Genomic DNA, 15,908 nt, shown 5'->3' with positions numbered 1-15,908 from the left:
AAACTCATATTTTAATAAGGCTATATATATAATAAAAAATGCGAAGACTAAAGTTGGCTTACAAGTTACAACTATATTTGCTCCGCGATGAATTGTCTCCGGTGAAGAAACTTTGGGCAAGTATGGTCGATGCCTTGTAGCAGGATGAGCTCAGAGCATTTTACGCATTTAAGATGAACCATGCACCATCAGATAAGCAACAGAATCACCAGGCAATCACTATTAAAATCAGGTTAATCTGTGCTTCCATCCATGAACTACCATCTGAGAACGTAACCAAAGATCAGGCAAGCAAATTCTAGCACGAATTTTAGTAAGATCATCATTTCAGTACATGTAAGAAACTGATCTCGAGAAAGAGATCTATTTGGACAGCACATAACTATTATTTACAATTTCCCAGCATTCCATACTGTAGACAATTTCCCTTGCTCTGATGTGAGGTGATGCATGCAAAACAAAATGCTTTCATGGGCTCTCGCAAAACTCCATTTCCTGCAGAGCAATCAGATTGGAGGATATATTCCGTTTCAAAAAGATTGGAGGATATATTGTCACCTCAGCAAATAATATAAGAACTAAAGGAATGATGATAGGTGATTAGAAATTATTATCTCTGTTTGAGGTTTGAAAACTCTCAGTATCGTACCTTGCAACAAATTGGACAAGTATCACTTCTCTCCATCCATTCATAAATACAACCAAGATGAAAATGGTGACAGCATTTAGTTATAATTTTCGGATTGTCGGGGGTATATTCTGCATAGTGAAATCAATAGTAATGGATCGGTCAAAAAATGTTCAGACACCAAAAATAAACTGCTATGTGTTTAGGCTAAGTTATAGGAATACAAACCTTCCAGACAAGTAGGACACACATCCTCATCTTCTGAACCGACAACCGCATAGCTGCTACTATAAGATTTTGCCGACAAACTCTTCGTTGATTCAGAACGATGGACCTTATATTCACCTTCATTTTCAGTACTGCTGCGTTTCTTCTGAGCAGCTAAATGCTCAATACCAGAGCTGCTGCCATTGCGTCTAAGGGCTACTGACTCTTCTTGTGCGAGATTTATGGACTTCTCTCGCCTTGATACCAGTCCCTCTCTTTGAACACGGGCATATCTAGGATCAGTATCATAGGGGGGTGGTCTAGAAACAAGGTGATAAGTTTCAGCTAGCGAATTGTCATTTATGCTAGCACTTGGAGTAGCGGATCCCAGTGGAGCAGTCCCTTGGGCTGGGTTGCTTGGCCTAGATTCAAGCCTCTGGAATGTTGCAGTATACTACATAGAACAAGGAAATGGAAATGCTACAGTTATAACAAAAAATGGTCCAAATATATGATAATAAACAGACCGAATCCTGATAATTCACTGGAAAAAATGTAACTTGACAGACTTGCTTCATTACAATTATATCATTTATGTACAACACAACTACTCCCTCCATTCTCTTTTGATAGTCCTATTTCCAAAACTCAAAACTTCACAAATGATAGTCCTATTTGCTATTGATAAGGACCATGGCAATAAATAGCACCAGTAACGACGAGTTTCTAGCAAAGACATTGGAGGACTAGCAAAAAACCTTGTGTTACATTAATTAGATGATAAGCAAGGTTGCTTTTCCTTGGTCATTGTGTCAAGGTGAAATAGGACTGTCTGTTCCTCATTAATGGAGGGAGTAATAAATGAGCATCCCAAGGTGTACTAGCCATGTATGTCTGTTCCTCATTCCTCATCGTCCATTTTTGCCCCCCTTTTCTAAGGTAGTTTTTAGTCGTGTTCAGAAGATCATTGCATGTTCACTACGATTTTGTACCCTTATGCTCGATATCCATAACGGGTACTACCTAATACTCGAGAAAACGCAATACGGGCAGCATACATCATGTGATCAATAGAACATATGCATCCAGGCAATGGCCAGCATACATGATCTCTTGACAGAAACGAGAAAAGCGCACATGACTGTTGAAAATTATAGGTTAATATCTAACTCTTCACAAGCATGGTCAAACAACTGGATCATATCAACGGCAACGCGCTAGTCCCGATAGTGAGGTATAGCAAAATGCCAGCATATCAGCATTCTGTATGATGGAAGTAATGAGTCTGCATATAAATGTAAGTGGTGATGCTTTTGGATATAGAAATTACGAAAAACTGATTATGCATATTACCCCGCCAAAAATGTTGTGGAACAAATGCCTCAATGACATGCATTGCCTATAGATAGGGTTGCTGGGATGGACATATTCCTCAAAATCTTCTGTACTGAGGCAACAGCAGAATCCACCCATAATTCACTGGAAATTGCATTGATTAGAAGTATCAGAGTCTGAGTTAGCGAACGTCAATAGGACTAGTTCTGAAGCTCCCACGTCCAGAACATTATCATGCGTGGAGACAACCAAAGGAAATAACATAAGGTATAAGGGGAAAAAAATTACCTCTGAAGTTGCCCAGTAATCCCCCTGGACAAAAAGAAAATGGTTGGTACTAACTATGGAGCTGGAACAAAATTTCCAGGCGGTTGTGCAAAACTGAGTTTACCATCAAAGATAGCAGTAAAACATTGACCAATCTGCAACCAAAGAAAATGAAAGGTGTGATCTTCAGATTAGTGCACTAAGCAAAATCACAATAAAGGTTTAACCCCAAAAGTAACCTAGTGCATGCGCATGTTTTTCTTATAGGCCTTTCCAGCAGCAAGATAGATGCTTTCATTGTGTAAGTTTCAGGTACTATATCAGTTCATAGACACTTAACTTTGGGTGCTGAAATTCTAGATACTGGTTGGATCGTGGGTGCATTATACATTTATACTTGCATTGGCAGTTGGATGCAGGAAAAAGCATAGGAGTAACAACTGCACCCCAAAATGGTAACCTTGATTTTGTCTGTAAAAAAAGGTGGGCATATTTTAGGGAATCCAGAGGATGAAGCCCCTGGAAACACAAGTGATGTGCCCGTGTAGCATTAGGACAGCTGAAAGCATCCTAGGCTAGGCTGCTAGTAGATCCTTGCAGCTATGGAGGGAGCTAATAAGTAAGGTGCTTGCTCAGAGCATTGGCACCTCCGAACACAGTGACAAAATCCTACCAGCGGCCGATCTGCATCTTGTACCGATTGCCGATAGGCGTGCAGAGGAGTCCCACCGCAGCCAATCGGCGCCGGCGCTGGCACACTGGAAGGGCGCTGCGCGCTCTGCGGACGCCGCGAGGGTAAGGAGGACGAGCAGCGCCGACAGGCTGGTGGTTTCGGGGACCCAGCACCGGCTGACAGCGGCAAGGTAAAAGGAGGGAGGGGCGTGCGGCGTGGAGCTCACCTCTCCTACGAACCCGCCGGCTACGGCGGGAGCGGAAGGTGGATTCTGCAGGCCCCGGCGCCCCGGGAGGGGGGAGGGGAAAGCGGCGAGACGGGGAGCGAGAGAAGCGGAGGGGGAGGGAGTGTGCTGCTGTGCCGCGCCGCGGAGGAGTTGGGGTGGAGTGGAGGCGTGGGCAGCGCGGCGGGGCGGAGCGGAGGGTTGGTGCGCGTGCGGAGTCGGTCGCTCCCGGGCCGGTGCGGTGCGGTGCGGCGCGCTGTCGCTGTATGGTCACGCCACGGACGGACAGTACACGGACCCTTGCACCAACGTCACAGCTCCCAATCACCACCATGGTTAACCTTACCGGTGGGAACCGGTCCGGTTTGACCGGTCCGGACCGGTTCCGGTTCCGACCGGTTCCCAACCGGTCTAAATTCAAATTTTGAATTTGAATTCAAAAAAATGAAAAATTCTCAAAAAATTCCTAAAAATATTTCAAGGTGTGATGAATCTAATGGTGTCAAATTTTCTCAAAAATTCGTTCATTTAGTATGGTTTGCGGAATTTATAAGTTAAATAAAAAAAACGTGCATACGAAAGTATACAAATACAATGTAAAAGTAGTATAAAAAAGAGTTGGAGGGTTCATTTAGACTAAAATATGTTGTACAAATATTTATTTAGTATACTTTGTGGGCATTTGAATTTAAAAAAAAAGAAAAAAATTTGAATTTGACCTGTACCAGTCAAACCGGCCGGTTACCATCCAAACCGGCCGGTATACCGGCCAAACCGGCCGGTATACCGGTCTAACCGACCGGCATACCGATCGGAACCGGTTGAACGGGGAAGTTTGAATTCAAATTTGAATTCCACCGGTTCCGACCGGTAACCGGCCAAACCGGACCGGTATACCGGAACCGGAGGCCGGCGGTTACCGGTCACCGGTCGGATACGTGAACCCTGATCACCACCGCCGGTGCTCTCTCTGCATTTTCCTCTGCTATCTTATCTGTTCACCGTCACAGTTCTGTTCTGGCACATTATTTTTCATAAAAAAAATCTGGCATATTTTTCACAATGGCACAATTTGTGCAGCATGTCCTTCCGTCGTTCTCACAGATGAGCTGCCATTGCACGGAAACTGTTTTTTTCTTCACAAGTTTAAATCTTATTCGAAGATGTAAACCACCCATAGCAATAACTTGGTCCCTTAACCAATCCGCTCATCGTGTGCATCGTTATGCTGAAGCAGTTGGTCCCTAGAGGCGTCTACCAACTCGGTAGACGCCTGCAGGGCATGCTCGCTCTAGGGATGTAGGATGTTGCTGCCTGCCTTGTTGGTTGGTTGGTCGTCATCAGAAGAACAACGGAACACCCCGACCTGGCGGCCACATGCCGCCTCCGGACCTGCTGCTCTGCTTCGCTGGCTCCGTTGACTCGTCAGCGCGCGCAGTGCTCTCTTTTTGGGCTGCTGTAGATCGTTTTGGGCCGGAAACGAGTGAATGGACGGATGTGGCGCCTTTTTTATTTTTATATTTTTCGAAAACATTTTTTACAGAAATATATTTCTAATATCACAATTTACAGTTTTGTACCCCTACCGCCCGGCAGGGGGGCGGCAGGGGGCCTGCCGCCCATCAGCGGGGCGGCAGGGACTTATATGTAAATTAAAAAAAATTATTTGCTCGGGAGCCCTTGGCGGGAGCCTGCCGCCCCCCTGACGGGCGGCAGGGGGCCTGCCGCCCGCCAGGGGGGCGGCAGGCTACCAGCTATGGACAATTTGCTGTGGCCATTAGATGTGTTTTAGATATGGATACAAATAAAAATCATTAGGAAAGAACATGAATATGAAACGTATAAGCTAGCAATTCACACACAAACGCAAATGAGAACGAAATAGGTGATGTATAAGAACGAAATAAGTATAACATGATGACATGTCCATAACAAAAATACAGAAACAACTAGAAGCACATCCTAACCACCCCGGCCACCCCGGCCATGTCGACCTCTTTTACGCTGAGCGTGGACGTGGTCTGTAGAGTAGGTGTGTCGCTCTGGAAGCCCTACGTCTCTACCTGGACGTCCAGTGGGCACAGATGTCTGGAAGGTAATATCGGCCTGCAGGTTAGGTGTAGAAAATAACCGACTCCAATCTTCGAAGTTCGCCTCAAAGGTATCCTGTGTGGGCCCTATACAGTAGCAATTAAGATATCTTAATATCGTCTTATAAGTCATATATTTTGGTATATATTCATCATACGTACCTGGTGGTGGTGGATACGAGGAATGACCCATATCAGGAAGCTGGTGGTGCGATCCTGGAAACCGTTCAAATTATTTAAAATATTCATAGAGATAAGAAGTACATGATAAATTCGGGCTACAGATTAGGTATTTACCTTGCGTTCCTTCTGCTGTCGCCGTAGGGTAATACGAAGAAGGTCCAGCATCATACCCCTGTTGTGATCCTATATGTAAATACAAAAGGAATTAGACTTCATACCACAATTAATTGAAATTAAGATATTGACTATATGTTTACCGAAAGGTCGTGGTGGTGCCTGTGTTGGTTGAAATGACATCCCTGCAGCTGGTGCCATGGTACTAAACTGAGTCCCTCCGTGAGGTTGGTAAGGTGGGTGTGCATCACCTGTATGGACTGAGAATTAATTGTTGGTTTCAAAGTAAGAAGTTAGTAAGTATCCTCACGTACCTGGATAATGCTGCTGAGACCAATAAGGTGCTTGGGAAGACTGCTGCTATGTGGGACCACAAGAAAACGACGTCGAGGCTTGAGACGAACCGTACGAGTCATCGTACGATGTCCGGCTACCAAAGGCTTCAAGCATGGAATTGACTCTTTGTGAAACTCGGGTCCAGGCCGACTCTTGCTCATTCCTATCCATCATAGATCCCCCTCGAATCCTCATCAAATTCGCCCTGGCATCTAAGTCCATCAACCTGCACATTTCAAACTGCAAGCAAGAAAAAAAAGGCATTAACACTGTAATCCAAAGTATTTGAAAAGCGATGATAACTTTGACTCACCGCCCCAGCTAAAGCTTCGTCCCTATGTCGTGCGTACCCATCCTGTGCTGTCGCAACATGCAGCTGTGGTTGCATGTCAGCATATATTAAGCGGCAACGAGTCTGAGGCTGGTACCAGCTCAGGTACGCCCTGTACGAAGCCTCCGTGTGTGCAGGGGTCGCAAGCGCCACGTTCTCCTCTGCCTGGTCCCAGCCATCGACCCAAGGCTGCACCCTTGTCACCCACATGTTGGAGAAGGGTTGCCCAGTCCTCGATAAACTAAATATTGAAAACAATTTAGTCAAATATGATTAGTTAACTATACAATGCATAGTCACTGAAATAGTATATGAATTGTTACCTGTGGTCATGACGTTCGACCCGATCCAATGCTCCTGTTGTGTCAAGTTCATCCGCCGGGATGCAGAGGGGTGGCACGTCGAGGAGCGGGACCCTTAGGCTAGGGCGCTGTCGAGTTGTACACTTGTGAGCTGAGTGTGCAGCCTTTCTGTTTTGCGTAGACCGGTCTGACCGGTGGAGTTGGCAGCGGGGTGCCGACCGGTTCGACCGGTTGGGTGAACCGGTCCAACCGGTCGAGAAGGATAAGAACTGGTGATAGTTAGAATAGATGTAGGATCTTTTGGTTTCAAACTTCAGAGCATCTATTGTAAAGTTTTGTAAATTAATCTCATATATTTGAACTCGGTTTGTAAAACTTATTGTTTTGTTTTCATTGAGTTTATATTTTCAAGTAATATGCCGTGTTTGTACCATCTGCGCCCACCTTCGTGTGGGACTACCGGTGATGTTTCGATTGGGCCGTGGGTTGAGAAATGATCGCCAAATTAAGCCGTTAAGCTAATGCGCCCGATGTGTTCAAATGACGGTCATTACGCTTAATTAGAGTTTTAATTTGGCGGTTCCGTCACAGGTTTGCTTTCTGATCGAAACAAGTTTCAGAGGATGTTCATCAATGAGATCGATCGAGCACGTGTTAAATATGGTAGCTGCGGCCCACCCGCAGGCTGCTAGCAGCCACCGCCCACCGGCCGCAGTATCGGTAGGGGTGGTAAAGGGCGTTGCAATTTGGTCTAGAGAATTTAAGGGCCGGGTCTTAAAAGGGCCGGGCTTTAATCTTATATAATTTTGAACTAAAATATTTAAGGGTTATAGTGGGCTGTGAAGAGACCATTAGGGCCATAGCCCATTACCACCCCTAAGTATCGGAAGAGCCTGATGAATAGGTGTAGGATAGCACGTTACTGTGTCGCTCTCTGTTTTTGCCACGGACAACAACGTAACTGACGAAAGCACAGCAGGCATGCGCATGACAGCTACTACCGAGTCCGGCGGTAGGTCCGGCGATGCCGCGCCGGGCTATGACGGACATACATATACTAGGTAATACGCGCGCTACGCTGCACCCAAACTGGCTCGTGGAGTCTGCGGCAGGAGGCAGACCCACACGCAGAGGGCGAGGAGAGGCCGGCGCGCAGCGGAGCCGGTGGGGAAAAAAATGGGGTGGACACGGGGTCCATGGGAGCCCCCGTGCGACCCCATCTCTGATTGACGCCACCAGCCCACGAACTAAATAAGACGGTGACAGCTTCTGGACGGGAGGGAGCCGAGCCGAACCTTTCCTACCCCGCGAGGGAGGGAACCGAGCCTGGTAGCCGTGACCTGGGCGCAGGTGAGCCATCGCTGAGGGATGAGGACGATTTGCCTGTGCCTTCTGCTCCCTTCGCGATCCTCCTGCGCCCTTCGCGACCCCCCTTGCTCCGCCCTACCTTGTGCTGCTCGCGCAGCAGCCAGCAGGCAGTGCTCCATCTTCCCGAGCAGTACATCGCCACTGCCTCCGAGCAGACCACCGGTGTCTCCTCCCGGCCAAGATTCCGGCCACCTCGCTGAAGATCCCCGGCCGCCGATAAGCCCGGCGAACAGAACCCCCTCCGCCTCATCTTCGTTTTTCCCCACTCACTCGAGTCCCTCATGCAATAAATCGGTGGCAATTTGGAGCACCAGAACCACTGTCAGCCATGGATGTGGAAGATGTGGAGGCGAGCCGAGCGAGCGAGCGCAGGCGGAAGCCGAGCGGGCGCCTTGCGCGAAATCACGCGGGGGCCGAACGGCAGTAGGCGTCGGATTGAAAAGGCAGACATCAGGCATGGGGGTGCACGAGAGCGCCCCTGGACCGGAGTCCATCGAATTTTTTTCCCGAGGCGGTGCGGCAGCAGGGCTGCCCACACGCAGCAGGCGACGCGCGGGCCCCGCGAAACGACGAATCGACGAGCTGCGTCGGGCGTCCTCTCCTGGCACGTGTCGCTCAGGGAGCAGCTGAGCACTCCCGTCGCTCCCCTCCAGGCCTCATAGTATATAGAGTATACTTGCTGCCAGTCACAGTTTCTTTCTTCAGGGAAAAAGCCAAACTGCATGACGCTGCACATATCAAACACAATACAGTAGAGAGTTCTCTCTCTGTGTGTGAAGAAAAGTACAGTAGTGGAGTTCTCCATTGCATACAGACTCAAAGAAAGGGTTAGGTCCGTCCATTTCAGCACGTGTGTATCCACACGCGCATCTACTAGTTGCGATCGCGTCACTCCCTGAATACAGCCCAACGACTTTGCCTTCTGGGCGTCTTGTCGCCGTGCATGTGCCTGCCGGTTGCGTCTCGTCCTTGCTGTTGGGGCCATCCGGCAGCTACGCCAAGGCAGGCCCTTCTCCCTGTCCATCTTCCATTGGTTGGGCTGCAATTACATAGCTCATCGTCAACCAGCACGCGGCGCGCGTAGCCTAAACCACGCCTGTATCGATGCATGCTAGCAGGCAGCAGCGGAAGAGAAAGAAAAGAATTTTGGCTGTTTGGTTTAAAGCCACAGGTCGCCGCAACCAAAGTTCGGCAGCCACATAAATAGGTGAGCGTTTGGTTGTTCTCCTTGGGATGCGTCCGTCATATATTTTTGCGTGCGCTGTTGTGTGGCGAGTGTGGCGGACTATGAGCAAGGGTAATAAGAGGGCTTTTAAGTCTCTTCCATATTATCAAGAAACACCTTTTAAAAATGTATGTTATAATAATTTGTTTTTTAGATTGTCTCATATAAGGTATAGGGACATTAAATTTATACATACAAAAATAATAAAAACTCGTGAAATGCGTGCACAAGAGACAGATTGAGCTTCAAAATTGACTCTTGTGCTTTGTTTCTCGTGCTGGAAGCGTCTCTTAGGTAAAAACCCATAACACTCCCTCACCTCATTTTTCTCTCGTCCACGTAAAATTGTTGCTGACATGAACGAGCTAATAAACCCTTATTATACCTGCTCTAATGGCTCGCCGCAGTGTGGCGCAGGCTCCGTGGCGGTGGCAGAGTTGGGCAGTAAACCAAACAGAGACCAGCGGGTTTTCAGGCTGCAAGAAAGTAAGAGCTAGCAAGCTTTTCACAGTGAGACCGGCACAATGGCACAGTGGGTTTTAGAGAAGTATTATGGTGGGATGTAAGCAGATTGAATGCTGAGATGAAGAAGAAACAGGAGGAGAAAGATGAGAAGTGGGCTATTAGCTTACAGTCAATTTCTACACAAGAATAAAAAAATTGTAAAATAGACAAGTGAGCCATATATTAATTGTGGAGAGCTAAACCACTATACAAATGAGTTGAGAGATGAACTGCAAAGATTCTTGTAGCCAGCAGCAGACTAAATTATTAGCCTTGCTCTTAGGCCATCCCAACCCATAGTGTTTATAGATGATGTCTAAAGAAATAAAAAGAGTAAGAAACTACATATAGACACTACCTCTCCAATTCATAGTTTCTATGATAAATGAAGAAAATAAATATTATTCAATCCTCTCTCTTCTCTCTCTTAATCTCATCCTACCACTCTTCTTCTTTTTCTTGGTTCTTGTGTAGACATAGTGTCTTGGATGAGAAATCATATCTATCTTTTCTCTCATTAACTCACTTGTTATGTCGCTAAATTACTTATGTGGCATCATCATTAATGCTATGAAAACCATCTTAGTAGGAGGGTTGGGACTGATCTTACTCAGGTACGTCCATCCTGAAATGTAAAATATTTTACTTTATTTTTAAGTCCGAGTAGTCTAAGTTTGACAAAATTTATAGATAAAAAATTAGCATATAGCACATCAAATAATTAGAAATTCATAATAGATCTAATTATTCTTATTTTGACTATTTATTTCATAATAGATCTAATTATTCTTATTTGATAGTCAAAGTATTATCACTCTTTTCTATAAACCTAGTCGATGTTAGAATAATTTGACTTTACATTTTAGGACGTATGAAGTACTCCCTCTGTTCTTAAATATATGACACCATTGACTTTTTTTCTTCGTTTGACTATTCGTCTTTTCTACAAATATTTATGCAAATAGTTAAATCTTCAAGTTAGATTCAAGAGACTCTTGATAATAGATGTAAAGGTACTCATTTCACTTCATTTAACTAACTAATTAATTAAATAATATTGATCAAAGTTGAAGAAAAAAGTCAACGGTGTCATATAAAAAAGAACGGAGGGAGTAGCTAGATATGATGAAGCATGCTGAATTGGCCAAAATATCTAAATAAGTCTCAATCTTACTCTTGTTATGTATACTTCCAAAAAATAAGAGAGAATCTAATTGGGGAAGGTGTGAGCATAGAACATAAAAATGTTGCAAGTGGATCTAATGATTCCTTTTAGAAGAAACTGAATAGATAATTCCGATTAACCATGACACAGGACTCGACCATCTATGTAAGATTGATAAAATCATCGTACCTAACCATGACACAGGACTCGACCATCTATGTAAGATTGATAAAATCATCGTACCGTCTTGCTTGCTACTACCGACGAGCAAAGTCACTTGTCACTCAAAGAATAGTTGTAGCACTGATACTTAATCGGACCATCGGAGGCTCGAAGCAACCTACAGTATAGTATATAGATAGATTTTTCCTAAGAGCAACTCCAAAAAACTCTATATATCCATTCTAATTGTTAGGAATAGAGATTTTGATGGAAAAATAGCTTTCAAGAGCTTCTCTAAATGGTTATCCAAATATAACCATCATCATCTATTCGACTATTCTGGATTTCTTGCTAGTCAAAAATAGATAGCGAAAATGGCTCTCTAAAGTGTAAGCAAGATATAGAAAATCTGTTGGAAAATGAAGATGTATAGAGAGTGACTTTTGTATACATGACTCACCAAATGAGGATTTAGTAGTGAAATTTAGAAAGGCTCTTAGAGATGCTCAAAAGTACTCAATAAACAACCTAGATAGAAACCCTAGCGTGATGAAGATCTATCTAACATTTGTCCGTGTACCCACTGGTTGTTAATTGGGCCCTTCGGCCAGCCCAACCGCCAGACAAACCAATGTGCTGGCCTCGGTAAAAGTTACAGCCCAAATAAGCTCATTTGCATCAGCCCATTGACACAAGGTGAAGCTGCCGGAGTGGAGGGATTATGGCAACTTATGCGAGCGATGTGTGTGCCGGAGTGATTAGCAAGCTGGAGTTTTATGGAATCAAGCCTGCACGAGTCATATAGCAGATCGATGTTATATTTTTTTCGAACGAGTAGGCCAAAAAAACCCAACGAATCATCGACAGGATGAACGGCGATAAACAAACTGCAAGGAGAGGAGTTCGGAATTCCAGGCACCACAAGGCAAGCATCCCAACCCAAAAGAATCTCCGCCCATCCAGCAAACGAATTCCCAGTATATTTTTGTATTTACTACTATTTAGCAGCAGTTCAGTAAACTAGATTAGTGTAGAGGATGATTATTAGCGTCGTAATTAAAAGTATTAGCGGCCGTATTATTACTACTAGTAGCGTGGCAGCTTCGGTTTCCTGATCTCCTTCCACCCTCTTCCCTACCCTTCTTCTTCCCATCTCGCGCTGCTCGAGGAAGTGGACGGCGGGAGGACGCGAGGGGGTGAGGGAGCGGGGCGGCGACGATGGTGGACGTCTCGCGCGTGCAGAAGGAGCTCACCGAGTGCAACCGCGACCGGGAGGTCTCGGGCGTCTCCATCGCGCTGCACGACGGCGCTAACATCTCCCACCTCACCGGCACCATCGCCGGGCCCGCCGACAGCCCCTACGAGGGCGGCACCTTCGTCATCGACATCCGCCTCCCCGGTGAGCCGCCCGTCCTCCTCCGATCCCCCCACCCCCGCGCCTGCCTTCCATCGGATCCCCACTCCACCTTTCGGTTCAGCCCTCGCGCGAGTGGAATTGCAGATTCCGCTCCCCCCGGGAGATTCGTGGGTGGGTGGATAGATTGCGCGACGCGCGATTGCCTCTCCTGTGGAGGGGGTTAAGGTCGATTAGGGTTTGCTGCCTGCGAACTCTGCGCGCTCCTTCGCTGGTACGGATCCCGGATTAGGGTATGTGTGGGCAGACGTCTGTGGCCGCATCGCTGCTTGTGGATTCACCCTCCGCTTCGCCGTGCAATGAACCACCGCATCTGAACAGCCAGGCAGACGTGTCTGTTCCAAGTCCACACTTGTTATTGTTAACACGCACCACATCAATGTGCATTTCACTTATGTATCCGTTCTGATGTAACTATTCTGTGGTGTCGTGTTTATGCTACTTTTGTTACTTGTTCTTACTCCCAGAGCTGAATGTCTTGTGTACTGTCGGGTGCCAATAACTAGAATTCAGTAGTAAGAGAGAACGGTGTGGGAAAGCCTTACTGATTTCAATCTTTGGTTGGCAGGTGGATATCCCTTTGAACCTCCAAAGATGCAGTTCGTCACTAAAGTATGGTATGCAACCTTACTCCCGGTAGTTTGTATTGTGGACTTCTCATTCCCTTCACATAATGTTCCTACATGGCTACATATGTGTTGCGATATATCCTCAGATCAGGAACAACTAGCAGTGATAGATAATTCATATCCATTTCTTCAGATTTTTGATTGAGTGATCATTATCATCCCATTTTGTTACTTGTGCCCCCTTATTTTTTCTAAGTTCTGCTGCCGTCTCATAGGCTTTTTTATAAATTTTTTTTGGAAAAAGTCTGTATCACCCCCTCAACTATGGGGTTGGACTACATAACCCCCCAAACTATGAAATGGTCTATATCACCCCCTGAACTTTTCAAAACCGGTCAAATTACCCCCTAAATCAGTTTTGAAAAATCATAGTAAATCACAGAAAAATCATAAAATAGAAAATCGAATTGTGTTAGACTCCAAATGAGTAGATCTACACAATGAACATATAATATGGTATGCTTTAGTATATTTTTTTTGCTGTAGCTTTAGATCTATGTTTTTCTTCATAGCTGTAAAAAATTGTACTAAAGCATACCATATTATATGTTCATTGTGTAGATCTACTCATTTGGAGTCTAACACAATTCGATTTTCTATTTTATGATTTTTCTGTGATTTACTATGATTTTTCAAAACTGATTTAGGGGGTAATTTGACCGGTTTTGGAAAGTTCAGGGGGTGATATAGACCATTTCATAGTTTGGGGGGTTATGTAGTCCAACGCCATAGTTGAGGGGGTGATATAGACTTTTTCCAAAAAATATTAGAGCTCTGACTTCTGCAATCTATCTTAAAGGCATCCTAACATCAGCAGCCAAAATGGAGCAATTTGCTTGGACATTCTGAAAGATCAGTGGAGCCCAGCTCTTACTTTGAAGACTGCGTTGCTTTCCCTTCAAGCTCTGCTTTCTTCTCCTGCACCTGATGATCCTCAGGATGCTGTCGTTGCACAACAGGTCTGAACTCTGAACTGGTTGTTTCCTGTTTGGTTTTATTTATAGTGCGCTATATATTTTATTTAGCCAGTGAAGCTACAGTTGGTAGGGAGTTAAACTAACATAGACTGCCCTTTGTGGATTCCTATGAACAGTGAGTCAGAATGACTGTTTATCCAGAAAATATGTTTATGTACTTATGCATAACTACATCATCATGCCCTTGGTTGAAATTGAATAGCATCATACAGTTTTGCTGCAAAGTAAGTATGAATGTTCAAGGTGAGTTTTGTAGCATCTATCACATGAGAATGAGATTGCCGCCTGCAACACTAGGCAATTTTATAGAATCTTTTTCCCCTTGTGCAATGAGTTGGTTATTTTCTCCATCTAGTGTTAATGCAGATGCTAGACAGCAAGATAGGGTGTAAGGTAGTTCTATTCAGTTTTCAGCAAGCTCATATGCATTTAGATGGTCACATGGATCTATATTGCTGTATGGAAAGCTTGGTGTAAGAAGTTTCTAATCAGCTGTTTGCTATGTAAATTCCACTTCTGTGCTAAACTGTTTACTATTGCGCATGTCCCGAACTAAACTGAGGGTAGCTAATTCCAAGGAAATGCACCGTGTGTCATATTTTTAGTGAATTGTCCAGCAACACAGATAGGTGCTTTCTGTTGGAGTGTACCAGTGATATTTTGATGGTTACTTTGCTAGCCAGAATAGGCCAATAGGCTATTGGCTACAGGATTGTCCTTAGAGCAAGTATTATGGATCCTAGTCAGCAGGCTAAATAGCTATTCATGTCACAGAAATCCTAGCTGGAAGAGAGAGAAAGGAAGAGAGAGAGGAGGGTGGGCGACTGCTTACTCGCCGGCGTAGAGCAGCATAACCGAGGAAATGTCTCAGCGCAAAAAGCGGGCAGTATGCATTTGATAGGCAACAGTGAGCAATTTTATTATATGAGCATTCTTATGCCGCAGGCGTTGAGTGACGTGGCCTGCTCATGCGCCGGCTGCCGGCAGCCGGCGATTTCTATTATCCTTGCTCTTAGTAACTCTCTTCTGGACCTGGACGCACTGCCAGTCCAGTTATGCAGAGTGTAAGCATAAGCTCAGAGAATTCACTGCAATAATGAATGGAACAGTAGGCCTATAAAGCTGCAGATGAACTTATGAATCATTATTCCCGACCTTCTCCCATTAATTTCTTTGCGTTGACTCTTTTCTGCAGTACCTGCGTGATTATCCAACATTCGCTGCTACAGCTCGCTACTGGACAGAGGCCTTCGCAAAGAGCACGTCCACTGGCATGGAAGAGAAGGTACTGACAATACTGTTCATCATATCATTGCGTATGTAAGACATGTACGTGTTGATGAGCAGTAGTTACCTTTTGTTTGTGCTGATGAGTGCAGGTGCAGAAGCTGGTTGAGATGGGCTTCCCAGAGGATCTGGTGAGAAGTACCCTGAATAGTGTCGATGGTGATGAGAACATGGCTCTCGAAAAGCTCTGCTCTGGCTGAACCACCCTTATGGTGGATATATGAACTGTAAATTGCATCCCCATTGGTTATTATATTATATAAGATAAGAGAACAATGCCTGCTAATTCCCCTGCTCTGCCATTTCAGTGTGGCCATTTATCGAGACAATATATATAGGGGATTGGACCATGGGACTCGTGAAAACCGCCTTTATGATAACTTCAGAGTTCGTTCATTTTCTTGTCTCACATTTTGCATTTCTGTGCCCGGGAGCCCGAATTGTCAGCGCTGATATGCTTTTCATTTCAGTTATACTATCATAGAACC

At 45.2% G+C, this 15,908-nt stretch overlaps 2 protein-coding genes across 7 annotated transcripts; one reads left to right on the top strand and one right to left on the bottom strand.

Moving 5' to 3' along the window:
• Positions 1 to 193: 193 nt before the first annotated feature.
• Positions 194 to 3,516, bottom strand: LOC120671934 (E3 ubiquitin-protein ligase At3g02290-like). 6 transcript variants are annotated; one of them, XM_039952199.1, is made up of 7 exons: positions 3,337 to 3,516; positions 2,562 to 2,592; positions 2,459 to 2,482; positions 2,189 to 2,314; positions 857 to 1,289; positions 650 to 759; positions 194 to 495 (listed from the first exon to the last, which is right to left on the bottom strand). In XM_039952199.1, the coding sequence occupies exons 4-7, from the start codon at positions 2,306 to 2,308 to the stop codon at positions 469 to 471; spliced, it is 690 nt and encodes a 229-aa protein (XP_039808133.1). In that variant the 5' UTR covers positions 2,309 to 2,314; positions 2,459 to 2,482; positions 2,562 to 2,592; positions 3,337 to 3,516; the 3' UTR covers positions 194 to 468. The 6 variants fall into 6 exon arrangements, with proteins under 6 accessions (XP_039808133.1, XP_039808132.1, XP_039808134.1 ...); XM_039952198.1 differs by lacking the exon at positions 2,459 to 2,482 and having other exon boundaries at positions 2,513 to 2,592; XM_039952200.1 differs by lacking the exon at positions 2,459 to 2,482.
• Positions 3,517 to 12,070: 8,554 nt separating this feature from the next.
• On the top strand, positions 12,071 to 15,822 carry LOC120674211 (ubiquitin-conjugating enzyme E2 27-like). Its single transcript, XM_039955354.1, has 5 exons — positions 12,071 to 12,512; positions 13,096 to 13,144; positions 13,956 to 14,115; positions 15,329 to 15,418; positions 15,513 to 15,822. Exons 1-5 carry the CDS (start codon positions 12,332 to 12,334, stop codon positions 15,618 to 15,620), a joined length of 588 nt encoding a protein of 195 aa, XP_039811288.1. The 5' UTR covers positions 12,071 to 12,331; the 3' UTR covers positions 15,621 to 15,822.
• The last annotated feature ends 86 nt before the right edge of the window (positions 15,823 to 15,908 follow it).

This window comes from Panicum virgatum, chromosome 5N (assembly GCF_016808335.1).
Source record: "Panicum virgatum strain AP13 chromosome 5N, P.virgatum_v5, whole genome shotgun sequence".
Lineage (NCBI taxonomy): Eukaryota > Viridiplantae > Streptophyta > Magnoliopsida > Poales > Poaceae > Panicum > Panicum virgatum.
Note: the sequence above shows the minus strand (reverse complement) of the source record. Positions and strands in the feature narration are given on the sequence as shown.

Bases quoted from the DNA above. Each gene is read 5' to 3' on its own strand.
- LOC120671934 (XM_039952198.1), bottom strand. From the start codon at position 2,308: ATGGGTGGATTCTGCTGTTGCCTCAGTACAGAAGATTTTGAGGAATAT. The intron at 1,290-2,188 runs GTAATATGCATA...TGTTCTATGTAG, and splicing joins TCCACAACATTTTTGGCGGG to TATACTGCAACATTCCAGAG. The intron at 760-856 runs GTTTGTATTCCT...TTCACTATGCAG, and splicing joins GTGTCCTACTTGTCTGGAAG to AATATACCCCCGACAATCCG.
- LOC120674211 (XM_039955354.1), top strand. From the start codon at position 12,332: ATGGTGGACGTCTCGCGCGTGCAGAAGGAGCTCACCGAGTGCAACCGC. The intron at 14,116-15,328 runs GTCTGAACTCTG...TCTTTTCTGCAG, and splicing joins ATGCTGTCGTTGCACAACAG to TACCTGCGTGATTATCCAAC. The intron at 15,419-15,512 runs GTACTGACAATA...TGATGAGTGCAG, and splicing joins CCACTGGCATGGAAGAGAAG to GTGCAGAAGCTGGTTGAGAT.